We start from the raw sequence: 17,671 nt of genomic DNA, 5'->3' as shown, positions 1-17,671 counted from the left end.
GCAGCCCTGTCCCCGAGCTGGGGAGCTGGCAAGGAGGGACTGGGCCCCCCCAGAAACCTGCAAACAGCAGCAGGACTGCTCATGGCAGGAGAGGAAGGGTGGGGGTGCATTATACACTAGGGCAGGTTGTGAAAGCCAGACAGGCACTCTTTCCCTTGGTCTAACAGTTAAATATCCTTGTGAAGCATCTCCCTGAGCTGGGCTGAGCTCAGCAGAGGCACAGGACCATCCAAGACACTCCCAGAAAAGGCTGCAAGGCACCCCAGTGCTGCTGCAATGGGTGCTGACAGCCTTGGGCATCCTCAACCCAGCACCACCAGCCCCATCCTGGGCTGCTCCTCCAGGAACCCCTGTGGCTTTACAACACACCTTTGGCTGTAACAGGACCCCATTTTTCTCCCCAGTGTCACGTGTGAAACAAACCCTCCGATAATCTCATTTTCCAGGTTGTAAACTCGCTCATCAGTGGATAAGGACATGTGGGGGCCTCCCCTCACCACGCTGCTCTGATGATCTCAAGGCCCTCGATGGGGAATCGTGCCCGGTTTCTGCAAACTATGATCTAACCTAATTCCCTCCATCCCATTACTTCAGAATTTACAACACACAACCTCCCCTGAAAATGGTTTCTGGTAAATTCTTTGAAAGCTCTTCTGGTCCTCACATCATCGTCAGGGTCAGCCAGGCATTAATGGCAAAGCATTTACGTGCCAGGTAACTCGTTCCCCAGCAAGAGAGTTTGCTTATGCTTTTTAAATTCAGGAAGCAATTAATAGTTGCCACAAAAGCAACCAGTGCTTGTCTTGGGTGAGGGCCATAAAGGCCTGACTTGCCCTGGGGGATTCCGATGCCTCCATCTCAGCAGGCACCTTCTTGGTGGTTGCAAAGGTAAATCCTTAATGGTGGGTACCTGATGCTGGGAAATCTTCATGCTCCCTCTAAGCTGAAGAGCTGTGACTCCAGCTCCCTGAGCCAGCTCGAGGGGACCATTTCAGGGAACAGCATCAAAGTCAAACAAACACAGGACTCCAGCATCTTCTGGCTTTTTTCTCTCTAGGCAATGACTTCATTGAACTCCCTAACTTTGGGAGTTGCAGCTTCAAAAGCCGTAAGATCACAGATAATGCTGTGGATGAAGCCAGGATCTTAGCAGAACCCACGGATATGATAGAAAGGTGGAAAACTTTGGTCCCTGGAGCTCAGCATCCTCTGCTCAGACCAAAAACCCAGTCCCTGGAGTCCAGCAAAGTCTATTGACACCAAAAGATCCTGCTCCCCAGAGCCCAGCATTCTCTGATCACATTGAAAACCCAGTCCCTGGAGCCCAGCATCTTCCACTTACACCAAAAACCCTGCTCCCCAGATCCCAGCAAGCTCCACTCACACACAAATAAACCCCAAACTCTGCTCCCCAGAGTCCTGCATGTTCCACTGACACCAAAAAATCCATCCCTTGAGCTCAGCATCCTCCACTCACTCTGAACAAACAGCAACACCTGGAAAGCAGAGGCAGAGGCATGCACATCACAGTGTTTCCTCCCTCCAGACCAGCACAGATGTCTCCCAGGGAGATAAGATCCACTCGCTGCCTCCCACTAAAAACATCAGTCGGCTGTGGAGATCCCCAGGTTTAAGGAGACATCCCTTTCCAAGCTGGCCCCCTCACAGCCATCAGAAAACAATGATTTCCAGGCTCACCCCTCTGCACTAGACTTCAACCAGCTGCAGACAGGCCCGTGCATATCCTCTTCCTAATCCTTCATGCACAATCCCTAGACAGTCCCTGGCTTTTATTATTTTCTGGCAGGAGAGAGCACCACGTTAACCCCCGTGTGCAGGCTGCAGCCTGAGCATCTCTCAGCACATCCCAGCTTGGGTCCAAATTATAAATGGAACGTTTGTGTAACAAGAGAATTGGTGAGGGCCAATTGCCCCTTAATATTTGAAACCTTTAATTCTTATTTAACAGCCTGTCCTAACAGTCCCTTCCAATTCCTTGATACAATGGTGGGCCTCAAACATTCATTTACTGATAAAGATCACGGGAGGCTCTTCCCATTGGGATGGATGTGCTTTTCCTGTGGGGGGTTGAAAGGGACAGAGCAGGCAGGAGCATCCCTGATTATTCATCATGGCCCTGCACTCCTCACCTCTGCCAGACCCTTCTCTACTCAGGAGCTCCCTCAGCTTCAGGGATACAAGATAAATTCCTTACTGGGACATGTTTTAAGCCAAGGAGAATGAGGGAATATTGTCTCTAAGTATCCTGGAAGCTCCTGTCCTTGGCATGATGCTGCAGAACTCTCAGGGAACAGAGCTCTACCTGCCCAAGCTCTGGCTGTGGGCAGTGGCTGGCAGGTGTGGGGACAGCGTGTTGGGGGGCACATCAGTTATGGGCAGGGTTTGTACCCCAGGAGCACATCCTGCAAGGAGACGTCCTGAGATGTGGGCTGCAGCCTCTCCAGATGGGAGAAAACAACCTGAGCTCCCAAGGTGCTGGAGGCTTTGCCCCAGGAGAGAGCAGAGCCTGGTGAGAGGCACAGAAGGCAGCAAGGACTGCAGCCTCTCCAGATGGGGGAAAACAGCCTCTAGCCCCAAACCTGAGCTCTGAGGGGACAGAGGCTTTGCCCCAGGAGGGAGCTGAGCCCACGAGAGGCACGGAAGGCAGGAGGGGCTGCAGCCAGGAGCTGCCCCAGTGGCCCCAGGCTCAGCACTGACCTTGAAGCGCAGGGCAGGCGGCTGCCACGCCGGCATCGTATGACCCGTTACAAAACACGGCGGGCTCTGCTCAGAGGTTACACACTGCAGGACGAATTTAACACCCCAGAGCCTTCCCAATCCCACTGAAAGAATTCCTGGCAGGGGCTCAGTAATCGCCCACTACTGTAAGTGGCCAAGTGCCACTGCATTGGTTTGGCTGCAGACACACGAGGAGGACCTGGCTCCTTACTTGTGGAGGGAGAGATGCTTCAGCTGATGCAGGACACCAGGCTAGATGCTGAAACCCCCAGGAGCAGGTGGGCCTTGAACCAGGGAGGAAGGGGAATGTGGAAAAGATGCTGCTCCCAAATGCTTTCACTTGTTGCAGAAAAGTATTGAAGGGGTGCAATTAAAGATTTGCATTGAAGCCAGCCTGACTGCACAGCTCTCCCCATGAAATAATCCTTGGGTGAATGATGAGAGCATCCTCACTCACAAGAACAAGCAGATGGAATGAAGGCACCCTCAAAGGATGCCCAGTCCAGTACCAGGGGATTTCCTGGCCCAGCCATGAGGAAGAGAGGCTCAGAAGGAGGAGAACTCGTCCCTGCTGCCATCCTCCCAGCCACACGGGCTCTCCCAGAGCCACGCTTTTGGAGATGGAGCACATGGATGCTGCTCCAAAGCAGAGCTGGGGAAAAGTACAGGCCAGGCAGGGTGAGGGAGCCTCTCCCAGCAGCAGATCTGGTCACAGCTCAGCAGCAAGCCAGACCCTGCCACTCCCTCCTCCTCCTCCTCCTCCTCCTCTCCTTCCTTCTCCTTTGCCCGGCCCCAGCCCCGCATTTCTGGAGCAGCAAGAGTCAGCCCTGCCGATGCTGCTGAAGGGCCCCGAGCCAACCCCGGCTGGAACCTCAGGACAAAAACATCAGCTCGGAAACACAGCAACGGGAAAAACACACAGGCAGCCACGTGTGAGCACATGAGGACTCCTGAACCAGGGCAGCTCCCACTCTAGCACTGAGGTTTGCAGCAATGAGCAACTTGGACTCTTGATTCCAGGAGAAGAGGGATGCTGGGTTTGGTGTTTCCTTCCAGCCCTCGGGAACACAAAACCAGGACCTGCTGCTCCTATCTGAGTTTGGCCTCAGCCCTGCACCCAGTGCCCACCCTGGTCCTGGGCGGGTGCTGCTGGTGAGGCAGGTGAGGATGCTGGGACCAGGTCAGGTGGGGTTTTGGATGTCCCCAGCACCTGATGATGAGAAAAGCCCATGTTGGAAGCACCAGCGTGGAGGCAATGCAGCAGTGGTAAGATGACAGAAAATGTCGTTGGGCCAGTGGCTATTTTTATCTGCAAGGACCAACACTTAATACTTTCCTATCTCCCACAAAATGTCACTTGAGCTCCAGCAGAAAGTTTACACCACTTGCAGACAAGGGCTGAAACCCGAGCATGTAATCCCTGCTCCAGTCAAAAGTTTTAGTGGGATTGGCAGCGTCTGGAGAGGGGAAGCGGAGAAAAAAACCCAAAAAAACCCTTCCCCTGAGAAATGGTGGCTGAGGCAGCAGAGAGACAGGACAGGCAGGTCCCCTCCTGGCACCATGTATTCCCCTGCAGAGTCACCTGCCATATCTGCAGGGCACAAGGGATTTTGTGAGCCCTGGAGCTACGCTGTGGCCTCCTCACCAGCTCAACCAGAATTTAAGTACCCTAGAAGGGTCTTCAGCAGAAGAGGGAACAGGGAAAGCAAGGCATTCACCAACCCACTCTCCAAACACCACAGCCCCAAGGGAGATGAAGGGCTGGGAGGAGTGGGGTGAGCCAGGCAGAGCCAACAGGGGGGTTTTGCAGAGGGTCCTCATCCTTCTTGGCGATTCCCCACTCTGCACCAAGCACCTCTAATTACTTCAAATGCTCCCCCCTCTTTGCTCCCACCTCCTTCCCTCTCACCCCAAAGGCCAGACCCTGGCGTGCCTGGGGTGTAACGAAAGGAGGCTTCCCTCACTTAATAAAGCCAAGGTAGAGCAATGCTGTTATTAACAGCAGCCTGCCAACAGCAGGAATATTGCAGCAGCAATCCCAGGGGAGCACCTCGGCACTGCCCTGACAGCAGAGGCAATAAGGCAGCCCCAGCACTGCCCTGTGATATTGCAGCGAGTGCAAACACCGGGGGGTCCTCCCAGATCCCCCCTTGCATCACAAGCAGGGCTTAGTATTTGGGATGAATGGATACCTGGTCAGGCATGGAACAGCTGGGATTTGGGACAGCACTCTCCAGAGGGCTCTTCCAAGAGGGGCAGAAGAGCAGGGTTAAAAAGAGCTCCAGGCGTGGTAAAACATGGTGCAGCACAGAGGTGCTCAGAAAATTAGGGTGCCGTGCTAAGGGCTTCCATGGAAACTCACAGGGGGTGAATTTTCCCAGGAATAAAAGGCACAAGCTCATGTGTGTCTTGGAGCTGCCCCCAGGAGTTTTTTTCACATCACACTGTCTGTTTTTAAATGAAAAGGACTGGGCAAAGCATCCAGGATGGAGGTACAGGCAAGAAGAGGAGCCAGCAGAGGACAGGGATGGGTGAACCCTGCTGGGCTCTGCAGGATGCTGAGGAAAGGGGGATGGCCATGGCTTCCCAGAGGGACACCCAGCACCTTGGAGGAATCAACTGATAGACACTGACAAGGAAAACCCGCTCCACTAGCCCCAGAAATCTTCTCTTACAGCAAGGAGTGGGGTAAGAAACCCTGGGGAATACACTAGAGAGGCAAAACTCACATTCCTGAGATGGCCAAGGAGTGATCACATCTATCTCCCTCCATCTCCAATTCCTAAGATCCCGTTCTGAAGCATCACCAGCCAAGAAAGTTCGGTTGATTGGATGTGGTTAAAGCGAAAAACGCACGCAGAAAACCGTATAGCTGAAACTTAAATAGTCTCCACAAACATCTTGCATATTTTCAAGGACACTAAGGAAATTCACATTTTTCCCTCTGTATTTTAGACTTAAAAAATGCCTCAAGGGAAAAAGTTATTTAGAACTACTTAGGAAATACAAAGGATAAAAAATCCTGTAATTATTTCTCTGCCAAGGGCTTGTCAGTTTGAAAATCCCCGCTCTTGAACCACTAATCCTCATGGAAAAAAAAATGCAGCCTCGGCAAGATGCGTCGTTGGTTGACTTTTGCTGCACTTTTCTGGCACAAGAGAACTAAAGGGAAAGGCGTAGATTTGGGTGTTGTTCCACAAGCACCTCTCACCCACAATGTGCCTGACACACGTCCTTGGCTGACAAAAGAGACCTGCAAAGCATCACCCCAAAATGAGGCTGCTCTGCCTGAGAATGGTGCTCTGCAGGCATCAGGCAGGGGAGGGAAGGATCATGGCTGATGCTTGGAGACAGAAGTGCCAAAACAGGCAAAAATAAATCATTTCAAGGTGGGGGTATACTTACTTTAAAAGCCAAGGATTCAGGGAGTTCCTGGGATGTTTTGTTATGTGGTTGGAAATAGCATAAAGACATTATTGGCAGGGAAACTGCACTTCCTCTGGAGGATGGGGATGGGCCATCCCAGCAGAGCTGGGATTTGGGCCTCTGGTTTAGCAGCCAGATTCATCACTTCACCTCCTCCTGCATCGGTGCCTCTGAACCTGGCTGGCCATGGAGAACCAAAACAATGCCACGGAACTTGTTGTGTCGCACACACACCGGCATCCCAATAACCCTCCCCAGCCTGGAACATCTCCCACAGGAGCTGGCTGAGCCATCCGGGTCCTGCCGCATGCCAGCACCTGCACCACCTGGGTTTGGGGCTGCACAGGGCATCTTAGCACAGCAGGGGCCAGAAAAACCTCGTCCCTGTCATGGGCAGCTTTCCCACTGCCAAGGATAAATACCTCACACGGAGCTACATTCACCACGCAGGGCCCTTCACCCATCCTCATCCATCTCTGATGTCCTCCTTCATTACTTTCTCCTAATCCATCTCCACAGCAGCCTCTCCCATCAACGTGGGGTTTAATGTCCTTGAGGCAACATGCAGGAAGCCTCTCCTCCTTTCTGCTTAACCCTCCTCCCCAGATCCAGAGCTGAAACAAGCTCAGACTCAAGAGCCTGACCCACAAGACTTTAAGCTTCATTAAACTTTCATGCCAGCCCACTGAGGTTGCTCTCTCAGCCTCTCATAATTACGGGTGCAGAGGGAAGGAGCAGCACCCACCAGAGCAGGCATCAAGAAGTTTCAGACACTCAATGATTTCCTCACCAAGCTCCCACACCCACAACGCCCTTTACAAGGATCTGCTCAATACCACGGCTGCAAGCTGCTGGGCAGAGGGGATGCCAAGTTAGAAATCATTCAGGATTTCAGTTCTCCATCACCAACCCAGCTGGTCACCCTTCTGGCACAGGTGAGACTCCAGGCACACAAGCCTGAGCCATCCCACCACTCCAGAGTCCACCAACACCCAAGACAAGAGGATGGATGGGTTCAAGGACACTGCTCAGTGAGCAGCACCTTGCTCTCCCTGCAGCCAAAACCTGGATTCAGCATTTCCATGGGGCAATTCAGACCCTGGCTTGGCTGAATCCTGTGGGATCCTCTTCCTCGCCTTCAGCCCTTGCAGGAACCTACAGCAGTTGGTCTGTAAGGGGAAAGGAGGCTGTCATCCCCTCCTCAGCACCCAGCACAGGGCTGGGGTCCCACACACCTGACAGCAGAGCACAGCTGGCATTCCCTCCTCTCCTGACTCTCCAAGAGCAGAAACGGAAAAGATGCCCAGAGAAGGTGCCCCAGAAGCATGGTGGAGGGCTGTTCCAACCCAGGCTCAACACAGAAATCATCAGGCAGGAGTTTTGGGTTGTTCCTCAACAAATTCCTGCCTCCACTAGCAGCACCCATGAATTTATTAATCTCAACCACCCCTGTGGAGGCCACTGCAAACACATGACATTGCCCTCCTCCCATTTAAATAAACCACTGCAGGGGTTAATAACCCTTTTCAGAGCTAAGATGCAGTTTTCTAGAATTAAAGGCTTAACAGGGCCAGCAAATTCCAAGCAGAATTTTTGCCAACAAAAGCATCCCGATGATTTTACAATGGTAGGGGTTGGAGGCAAGAAATGACAACACTGACTCTTTCAAGTAAAAAAAGCTGCTACAGCTGAAAACTGCCTTCAGGTCCCTTAACCTGTTTCTCTCTCCTTTCCAAATTTTTCCAGCCAAAAGCTTCCCTGAGTGTTCAGTAGCAAAGAGAGAATTCCACACCATCCTCTTCCTGCTCAGCCACCTTGGGCAATGCTATGCAGCGAAAAATCAACTTACAGCATGGCCCCACTGGCCCCAGGCAGGAAGGAAAGAGTCCTTGGACACACAGGCTCCAGGTCCATCCAAGGATCTCTGAAGCACAACATCAGAGGAGAGGATGCACCTCCCAAAGAGATCAATTGCATCCAAACAATGGATTCTGCAGGAATCGCCCTCGCCTCTTATGCTTTTAAGACCCCACTTTGCTCCTTTACAGGGCAGGGAACCTTGCCCAGAGGGATTTCAGGGGCTCTCCACCCCACTGGGATGGTGGTTGTCATTCCAGAGGAACAGGGGAGGGGGATTTTGCACGGCAGGGGTGGGGGGCAACGGGCCGGGGAGCGATGGTCCCGTGAAAAGGGATTTGTTCCGCTGTCAAGGAAAAGAAACCCACGAGGGAAGGAGAGGGGTGGGGAGCAGAGAGAAACAATGTAGGGACAGCAGTGACATGGAGACAGCTCGGGAGGATCAGTGCTGAGCCCTGTGCTCGTGGAGCACAAGGGCTGGCAAAGGAAGCATCCTCCAGCATCCTCTGCCCCTCCAGGCATCGGCCCCGAGGGAGAGCAGGATGTCTCCATGCAGGGAGAGCCACTCATCCACAGCCACAGGGACCCTCCGACATCACTGCCTGCTAGGATACAGAGGAGAGGGCCTCTCCTAATGATTTGTGCCTTCTCCTCTCAATCTGTACCTTAATCATGCCAATTTGTGCCTGGGAGGAGCTGCAACACAAACTCAGGCTCACCTTTGGACCAAGGTAGCCCAAGGTGGAAAACAAAGGTGAGCGTGACATAAAAATTAGGCAGATCTGGAGAGACACAGAGGATTCATATCCCGCATTCAAACTCACCCAGAAAGATGCTGTAAGCGCTTATGATGATAAAAGAAGCATTTTTAAGCTAGATTTGTATTTCCAGCTCAGTTTAATGGGTGAGAGAGCCAACTGTCAGTTCTTTCTCTTGTGTGCAACCATGGTCCACCGTCCCCAGACCAGGCACTAGTGCAGAAGACCTGACCCCAAAAAACAGGATCATATTCATGAGCACTCACAACACTCTACTGAAAACAGGTAGGTGCATGCAAGTACAGTGCAGCAGGAGAAAATAAATTATTTGCACTGAACATGACATGATTTCACCCCTGCACTCAGAAACTCACACGTCACCCTCCTGAAAGCTCCAACCTTTGTGGGAAAAACTCCCATTTTCAGCCAGCCAGCCTACAAAGCGTGGAACACCTGAAGGATCCCTAACAAGCTTTTGTCAATAAGACCCCAGAAAAATCCTAGATAAGCAAGAAGACAGAGCTACCACATAGAAACCCCCCCCAAATAAAGGGAACTGGGGTGCCATCAGCCCAACACTGTGCCCTGCACAGCCCCAGCACGGCACAGCACAGCCTGCCCCATGCCTTTTGCAAAAGCTTTGGCATCTGGCTGTCCGTAAATATTTGAGGTGGGAAGCCAGGAATAACAGAACTCCTCTCCTGGGCAACCAAGGTTTGACCATCTTCAAAAAAAAGAAAAAAAAACCTACAAAAACAAACAGCAAACCTCAAACAGAGCTGCAATGAGATGCCTGCTGGTTTCGCAGAGACATGTAAGACAACACGGGTGCATCCTTTGCCCCTGAGGGCCAACAACCCCAGGAGAAGATAACCACGGGCCAGCTGGATTCTTTCTGCCAGGAAGCAGGATTCCAACCAGGATAAAAGTACTGAGGAACAAAACTAGGGGTTGTCATAGGGTTTGCTACAACAGAGAGTGCTGATAGCCCCCCTCACTTTTCCCCTTCTGAAATCTCAAATACACAGAAATTCACATCTCTTGTGAAAACACATTTTTATGTAAAAAAAAAATTAAGCTGGCTTGAGCCCAGTATTTTCGCCCAGTAAAATCCAAATATTTTCTCTCTATTTTAAATATCTTCCTCACTCCTGCTACAGAGGAGGTGCTTGATTGAATTGTCGGCAAAGGCACAGTCCTCCATCCCTGCTTCGTGTTAGCTTCTGCAGAGGGCACGAGCCAGAGACAAGAGAGCACAAAAAGACAAAGAACATCTTTAGAAGAAAAATACCTGCGACAATTCTCATTCCCACCTTCCTCCACCTTGGCTGTAGCCTCTCCTTCCTCAGACACGCTCCAGCACCGAGTGCTGAGCACCTCCTTGGCTGCACACCACAAGGTTCACCAGAAGTGGGGAATCCAGATCCAAACTGCTGAGTTTTCCCTCTTCTCAGACAGGAGCAGGACCTGCACCCTTGTGAGCAGGAGATCAGCCCTAGACCCCAAATTCCTTTTTCTCCTGCTCCAAGGCAGAGGGGCCTTTGGGATCCTCCTTGCCACACCCTGAGGTGAGCGTGCAGGATCAGAATCAGAAACTGCTGTGGGTTTGGGCACGTTGAGGCCACCCCACTGCTGCCAGCGGGGTTGGGGACGGCCAGCAGAGATCAGTCTCCCTGGTAGCACATGCAGCCAGCGGCAAATCCTGCCCGCACGCTGGGCAGCCGTCGGCACAGCCCACAGCCAGCACCTCCACCCGCTCCCAAACCGGCTGCCCGTGGCCACAGCATCAGGTTCAGAGCCTGCTGGAGGGCTCCCTGAGGAAGCACAAACCCAACTGGGGCTCTCTGAAATCCCCGGCTCGGCAAATCCCTCCCTGCGCCTGGCGGAGCAGGTGAAGAGCCGGCGAGGCGAGGGCTGGCGAGCTGGGGCAGGAGAGGACCCCAGCTGTCTCTCCAGCTGGTGGAGACAAAATTCTCATCAAAGTGAAACAAACCCCTCTTTCTTTCCCAGTGAATTTCTTTTTGGTGCCTTTGTCAGGGCTGCAAAAACCTGAAGCGATGCCCACAGCTTTAAGAGCACCACTGGGGGCTGAGCAGGGAGCACCAGCTCGTAGAGTGCGGAAAAAAAGGTAAAAAAAAATCATAGTGTGTCCAAAATAAAATGGCAGAAAGCATAATGAGTCCCAAGGATGTTGAGGTTATGGCTCTGATGGTACCAACCTGCAGTCTCCAGGATCCCACTGGCAATGGGGTGACCCCAAAGCCACCCCTGTCCCCACCGCGGAGGGAGAGATGACAAATCTATTCGACTGCCTAGCTCCCGATCTGCCAAACACCACTCACTTCCAGGCCTTTCTATGAAATGTTAACTGTAAGACAAATCTAATTAAGGACCAAGAGAAGGGGTAAGATGCCAAATCTCTCCTTTGCTCCCTTTGGAAAGGGAGAGCCCCACAAGTGAGAGGACAGGGCTTGGTGGAGATGGAGACAAGGTCTATTCTGCTTGCCTGGCATTTCCAGCACGGATCCCTCTTGCTGCATCCCACTGCTTCCCCACCTTCCCACCCCCTGCCAGCACAAGAAGTTGACTTAATAACAAAAACCAAAAGAGGCAGTGCCTGGTCCCAGCCCTGCAGTACCAACCACGGCATCCCTGGTGGGGACTGGGTGTCCCACAGCCACACTCCTCCCAGCCCACAGGGAGTCAGCGCTATTCCTCCAGGAGCTGTGGGTGAGGACAGAGAGGTGTTTGCTGCAGGAGATGAGCTGCTAGGTGGGGATGGAGAGCGGGCAAGAAGCACGGGAAGCACCAGACAGAAAAATTGAGAAGTGGGGAAAGAGAGACCAGCAAGAGGGACATTGTGCCACGGAGTTGGCCTATGCTCTCCTACCCCACCCAGGCTAGCCTGACTGCTCCAAGTGCCTGGCCAGCTGGAGAAACCCAAGCCAGCATCATCCTCTCCACAGGATGCTGTAAAAGAAGGGAAACAGCCTCCAGAGAAGATGCTGGACTATAGCTGGGCTGACCTGTGGCTCTCTGGAGGGATAGTTCTCTCCTATCAGCCACAAAAAGCACTTCTCCAGTGAGGGAAGGCAAGGTGAGAGAATGCAAACCACCAGGACAAACCCACCACACCACAGGAACTCTCCAGCTGGTGGGACCAGGCTGTGCTGCAGTGTCCAGCACCATCTCCATTCGATCCATCTGGGATTATTCCCCTCACTGCCCTTCCAGGACGGGGAAGCAGCGCCAGGTAATCGCGCCATTACATTACCCATGTTAAGCAGGATAAACACCCACCATGCTCCAAACCTCTTCCCCCTGTCTCCTCTACAGCAGCAGCTGCCAGAGGAGCCTCCAGCGGGCCAGAGGAGGCTACCCCGAGCCTGCAGATCCATCCATGGCCTGGCAGGACCACACTGCCAAGGACTCAGGCAAGACGCCGGGCGTGATCTGAAAACCCAACGCCGACGAGTTCCTTCGCATGCGGGCACACCGGGAGGGCGGAAGGATTTTTATTTTTTGTCCTTTGCAGCCGACACAACTTCAGACCTTAACTCATGAAGGAGAGGGCGGCAGCACCCACACAAGCCCGTGCCTCTGGGAGCACGGGATTTTGGAGGCAGGCAAGGAGAGCCCCGCGATGACGGCGCGGAAGCTGGCAAGGGCACAGAGCCATCAAGCCGTGCGAAGACAGGGCGAGCATCACACAACTGCCTGCCTCGGCCGGGGAGCCCGGCACGGCGCGGCGGCTCGGGGGCTGCGGCCGCCCCTCCGCTGCCGGCGCCCACATGCCAGGCCTGCTCCGAGATGTGCTGGCCATCTGCTCCTGCCAGCCGGGGCTGGGGCCGGGGCTCTGCGCCGTGGCTGGGGATGTGCCAAGCAGCCCCGCCGTCGCCACGCTCCCCAGCTGCGCCCCCCGTCATGACCACACCGCTGTCAGTGCTCCCGGCCCCCAGAACTTGCAGTGGGGATCTTCCCGTGCCTCCAGGTCCTCTCTACATCCCTGGCTCTGCTTGGTCCTCACTAGGCAAGAGGGGGCTCAACAATTCCCATCCCCATGTAGATTTTAAGGCTCCAGAGTAGCCCCACTCTTGCCATCTCTACCAGCACTCCTCCGTGTTTATGGCCAGGTTTGGCGTTGCCCCCCCCATCCCCAAATCTGCCACTACAAAAGCCCATCCCCCTGACCACCGCCACAGGGGCCCCACAGCCAGGGTGTGTCCCCAGGGCCACTTTGCAGCCAGGGAGCCGGCCAGGGCGAAGACTGAACCTTGTCATAGTTGAGACTTATCAGGTTTGGACAAGCGCCGGGGGCTGCCGCGGGATTCGGGATGTTCTGTAACGAGTGTCCTCTGCTCCAAATAGACGCCGTCCCAGGGGCACAGGCTTGAGCCGTCCCTCTCCAGGAGCCCTCCCCATCAGTGCTGGGGAAACTGCTCCAAGAGTGACCCCCAACTCCCCAAGTTCCCAGACAGCATCACTATCTGAACCGCCCGTGGGCCCTGAGCCGTGGCACCCCAAAGAGACGCCAAGACCTGACCTGGCACCCTCGGCCTTTAATCCATCCCTTTCCAAGTCCTCTCCCAAGTCCTTCCTCTTTGTGAAAGACAAAGAAATGTAAAACATGTGTTTTAACAAATTACTCCTTGATTTCTAGAGTCCAGCAAGTCAGATGCTCGCCTAAATCAGTCCGTAACACTTTCCATGGGTGTATTTATAACTGAAGGCATAGCTGCCGTCTCGTGCTCCCTCATTAACCCTCTGCAGCCTTGTTACAAACAGAGCTCAGAGAGTGCAGAGACGTGTCGGAAAATTCTGCACCTACTTGTCCCTGGGAAAACACCCCAACATTCACCATCTGGAAGAGAAATCCCTTCTTTCAATTTAAAAAAAAACCAAAACAAAACCATCCAAACAAAAAAAACACAACCAAACACAACCACAGAACACCGACACCGTGATCGCGGCAGGTTGGATCCCAACTCTTCCCTGACACCCCCGGCATTCCACACGCAGCCTTCCCGCCCGGAGAGGCCTCCGGAGCCCGGCTACGCCGCTGCCACCGGGAGGATCGGCCGCTTTCCACTGCAAGGAGTGTCAGTCACTTGTGATAATTAACCAGCTCGAGATAATGAGCTCAGTCTGAGAGCAGCGGCTCTTCCTCCGCGCGTTTTGCTCTCAAATCCCTGCTATCGGTGTTGGCACTGTGGCTAAGGCAGGCACGGTGCTCCTGTACCCAGGAAAATGCTCAGTCCAAATGCAGGATGGGCATTTGGGAAAAGAAAGAAGGATTTTTGGTAAATAGAGTGTTATATAAAGCTCGGCAGAGCCCAAAGGGAGCAGTTCTTTGGGACTCTGCTCTGCGTCCTTGCCATCACCAGGTAAGGAGTCGCACCAGCGGCACAGCAGAATCCTGCGGGGAGGATGAAAGGAGAAGGGACAGAAACCTTCACCCCCGTGCTAAAATAATTAACATTAAATGCAAGGGGATGATGAGATGATGGCAAGAAGCAAGCAGGGGCAGGAGGGGAAGAGGCCAGCAGTGAGTTAGGGTTAAAACCATCACACCTCGGGAAACCACCCATCACAGAGCCCGAGCCTCCCGGCTCGGGCAAAAGTCACCAGCACAAACACAACCAAGAAAGAACCAGGAAAAATGGTGCTATTACTGGAACTCAGGAAAAATTTGTAACATTTTTTTCCCGCAGTCATCCTTGTCCATCCCAACAGTGAGATAGATGGGCACAGCAAGAAGCCAACTGCGGCACCGATTTCTTCCACGGCCAACAGACATCAGAGGAGGGTTTCAGGTTGGAGCCACTTCAAGAGCTCACAAGCTGCAGTCAAGAGTAAAATCCACATGTGCTGCAAGCTGGAAAGGCATTTCTGGGTGACAGTCACCCCAATTTCCCCTTGATGGTCCAAACAAAAATACCGACAAGGCAGAAAATGAGAATTGAACGTGGTCGAAATGTATGGGAACCCGTAGCCAAATTTCTACAGACAAACAAGCAGCGCACCCAATCTCAACAATTTTTTTGCCTACAAAAACCCACCCCGTGGCGCAGCTCTCTCCTTTCCACTCTCACGGCAGCTAATTCTTCCGCTCTTTCGTAAACATTTGAAAACAAGGTCACGCGCACAAATTCTGCTTTCAATTTGCCTTGTATCCATAGTGATTAAACTCAGACCCACAATACAGGATTTAAAGGAGGAAAAAAAAAACCCAAAACACCCAAAAAACCCAAAACCCCAACTTTAAGAAGGCCTAGAGCTGGGCTCGACCTCGGCACGCTCACCAGCTCGCCGAAGGCCAGGGATGAGAGCATCAACGATCGCTGTTTTCTGCTATAAGAAAGGGAATTAAATTGCAGGGCTTCCACAGCCGTGCTATCACCATAGGGAGGGATCCGGTCCCCCACCTACAACCTCCTCAAGAAACAACCAGCCCAGAGGCAACAAAAATTTAACAGCTCCAAAACTCAGCCAGGCAGTGGGGTCCGGAAAGGATGGCAAGAGCAGGATGAGCAGGAAAAAAAATGAAAGCAGCTGCAGGGGAGGGAAGATTCAGCAGCCTTCTCCCCATTCCCACTGGAATGGATTTTCTTTTAAAAAAGAAAAATAATTTTCTCATTGTTGTTCCCCCTAACCCCACACTTTCAAAGAGGAAAGCCTCAGGGCTGGGAGGCTTTAACACCCCAATTTCTTCAGCATCACAGACCCGGATGCAGGAAAAGCCTCTGCGCGACAGTCAATACTCGGAATTCAGCAGGCCTTCCCTGGTTCCTGCCGAGTGCCTCAGTTTCCCCACCAACCAGGGGGGAGAGCAATAGCATTTCCCTGCCTGTGAGGATATCAGAATAATAACCTTGTCCAGCACCAGGTCAGGGAGGATATAACTTTCCTCCTCCAGATGCTCCATAGGAAAATAAAACCAGAGGAAAATGCTTGGACCCATCCCCACACGGGGTTACCGTGGGTCTCCCAAGCTCCCAACAAAACATCCTCAATTCCCAGGGCATTACCTGAGCCCAACGAAACACCTCTGAAAAGGGCAGAGCCAGGGGGCAAGGAGACCGCGGGGCAGAAGCACAACTCAGCGTGCAGCACAGCAAGGGCCGACACCTCTTGGGAAACACGGGGCAGGGGAAGTGGGGAGCAGCAGCGGGACACCAGTCCCCCCCACCAGCTTTTACAGGGCGCTGGGGCTTTGTGGGCGGTGAGAGCAGAGCGAGGGGGGCTCCCCGAGGGGCAAGCGACACTTACTTCTCATAGTCCAGCTTGCAGTAGAGCTTCTTGTCGCGGTAGAAGCAGGTGGTCTGCAGGGGCTCCTTGCAGGACGCGCACTGGACGCACTGCTCATGCCACAGGCTGTCGTTCAGGCGCAGCAAGAACCGGTCCAAAATCACTCGCTGACACCCTTCGCACACCGACTTGGGGGTCGCGGCTCTGCCTGCGGGAAAGGAGCCGCGGCTGGGGTGGGCGGAGGGAAAGGAAGCCGGGGAGACGGGCCGGGCGAGGGACGGACGGACGGACGGACGGACGGACGGACGGACGGACGGACGGACGGACGGAGGGTCCCGCGGTTCTCGCTTTCCCCGCACGGGCCCGTGGGTCGCGGGGGGACGGGGGTGTGCGGGGAGCTACTGCGGAATCCAGGAGGGGCTTGTGCCTTGGGGCAGCTCCGGGGGGGGCACATCGCCCCCAATTTCGTTCCTCTTGGAAAGGCGGCAGCGGAGCCGCAGCTCAGGGAGAGGGCGACAGTTTGAAACCGATATTAAAACGAAGATAAAAGGAAAAAAATGAATTATTTATTGCTCGATACGAACGATAGCCCTTCGTTACAAGGCGGGTTTAGGGGGACACACAATTTAATGCAATCGCGGAACGAAGCGGGCGCAGCGAAGGCGGGCGCCGGGGGCACACCCCGGGAGAAGGCAGCGGCGCCGGGCAGGACCGAGCCGGGGAACGCTGTCCCCGGGCCTCCCGAACCTCCCGTGCCCATCCATCGCTCGGGCCCGCCCGGCCGCGCCCCGCCCTGTGGGGTCCCCAGGAGGACAAGCGGGGCGCCCTGACTTACCCAGCAAGGAGGAGAAGGGAGTCGCGGGGTCCAGGGCGCTCTGCAAACTCTCCTCCATCTTCAGCCCGTCCAGCATGGTGGGGAGCCGGGCCGGGCGAGGGGCCGCGCCGCCCGCCTGCCAACACAGCCCGGACACACGGCGCTCAGCCCGGCCGCCCCCGGCCGGGGCTTCCCCGCCCCGGCCGCCCTCCCGCTCCTCCGCGCCGCTCTCCCTCCTCCCTCCCGACGGGAGAACCCCTCGGGCCCCCCGCTCCGGCTGCGCAGCCGCTGCCCCGACCGGGCTCGCAGCAGCCCCCCAGCCCCGCGGCCCCGACGTCGGGAGGCGACCGGACCCGGGTCCCCCGCAGCCGCGGACGGGAGGATGCGGGACGGGAGGATGCGGGGCTGCCGTCGGCGGGGCTCGGCCGCTTACCTGGGGCGACCCGGGCGGTGCCTTCCTGAGAGGAGCCGGCGGGAGAGGCGTCGGCAGCCACAGCTCCTGGAGGGTCTCGAAGCGGCTCCTGCCTCCCCGGCTGTGCCGCACCCCCGCACGTCCCCGCCGCCGGCGCTGCCCGGGGTGCGGAGCGAGCCGCGGCTCCCTAGACGGCTCCGGAGAGGAGCGCACCAACCTGCCGGGAAGCGCCCGTCCGACTGCTGCCAAGGCACATTTCCTGGAGCTGATACCTCCCTGCCCGACCCCCACCCCCTGCCCTCCCCTCTCCACCCCACTCGAAATAAGTTTCCTCCCCGCTCTCCTGCCTGGCTGCAGGCACCGGCCCCGCCACGCCTCGAGGGGCTGTCGGCCTTTCCCGGCTCCGGGGTGCACGGC

The 17,671-nt window shown here is 54.8% G+C and overlaps 1 protein-coding gene across 1 annotated transcript in view; it reads right to left on the bottom strand.

The window, feature by feature from the left end:
- Positions 1 to 17,671, bottom strand: part of LMX1A (LIM homeobox transcription factor 1 alpha) — a 45,754-nt gene that overhangs the window by 27,469 nt on the left and 614 nt on the right. Inside the window, exons 2-4 of the mRNA XM_072932959.1 lie at positions 17,276 to 17,471; positions 16,864 to 16,978; positions 16,050 to 16,236 (exon numbers count right to left, since the gene is read on the bottom strand). Of these exons, the coding sequence (XP_072789060.1) occupies positions 16,050 to 16,236; positions 16,864 to 16,978; positions 17,276 to 17,471 (498 nt within the window). The remainder of the gene's footprint in view (positions 1 to 16,049; positions 16,237 to 16,863; positions 16,979 to 17,275; positions 17,472 to 17,671) is intronic.

The sequence above is a fragment of the Taeniopygia guttata genome, chromosome 8, assembly GCF_048771995.1.
Source record: "Taeniopygia guttata chromosome 8, bTaeGut7.mat, whole genome shotgun sequence".
In the NCBI taxonomy this organism is placed as follows: Eukaryota; Metazoa; Chordata; class Aves; order Passeriformes; family Estrildidae; genus Taeniopygia; species Taeniopygia guttata.
Note: the sequence above shows the minus strand (reverse complement) of the source record. Positions and strands in the feature narration are given on the sequence as shown.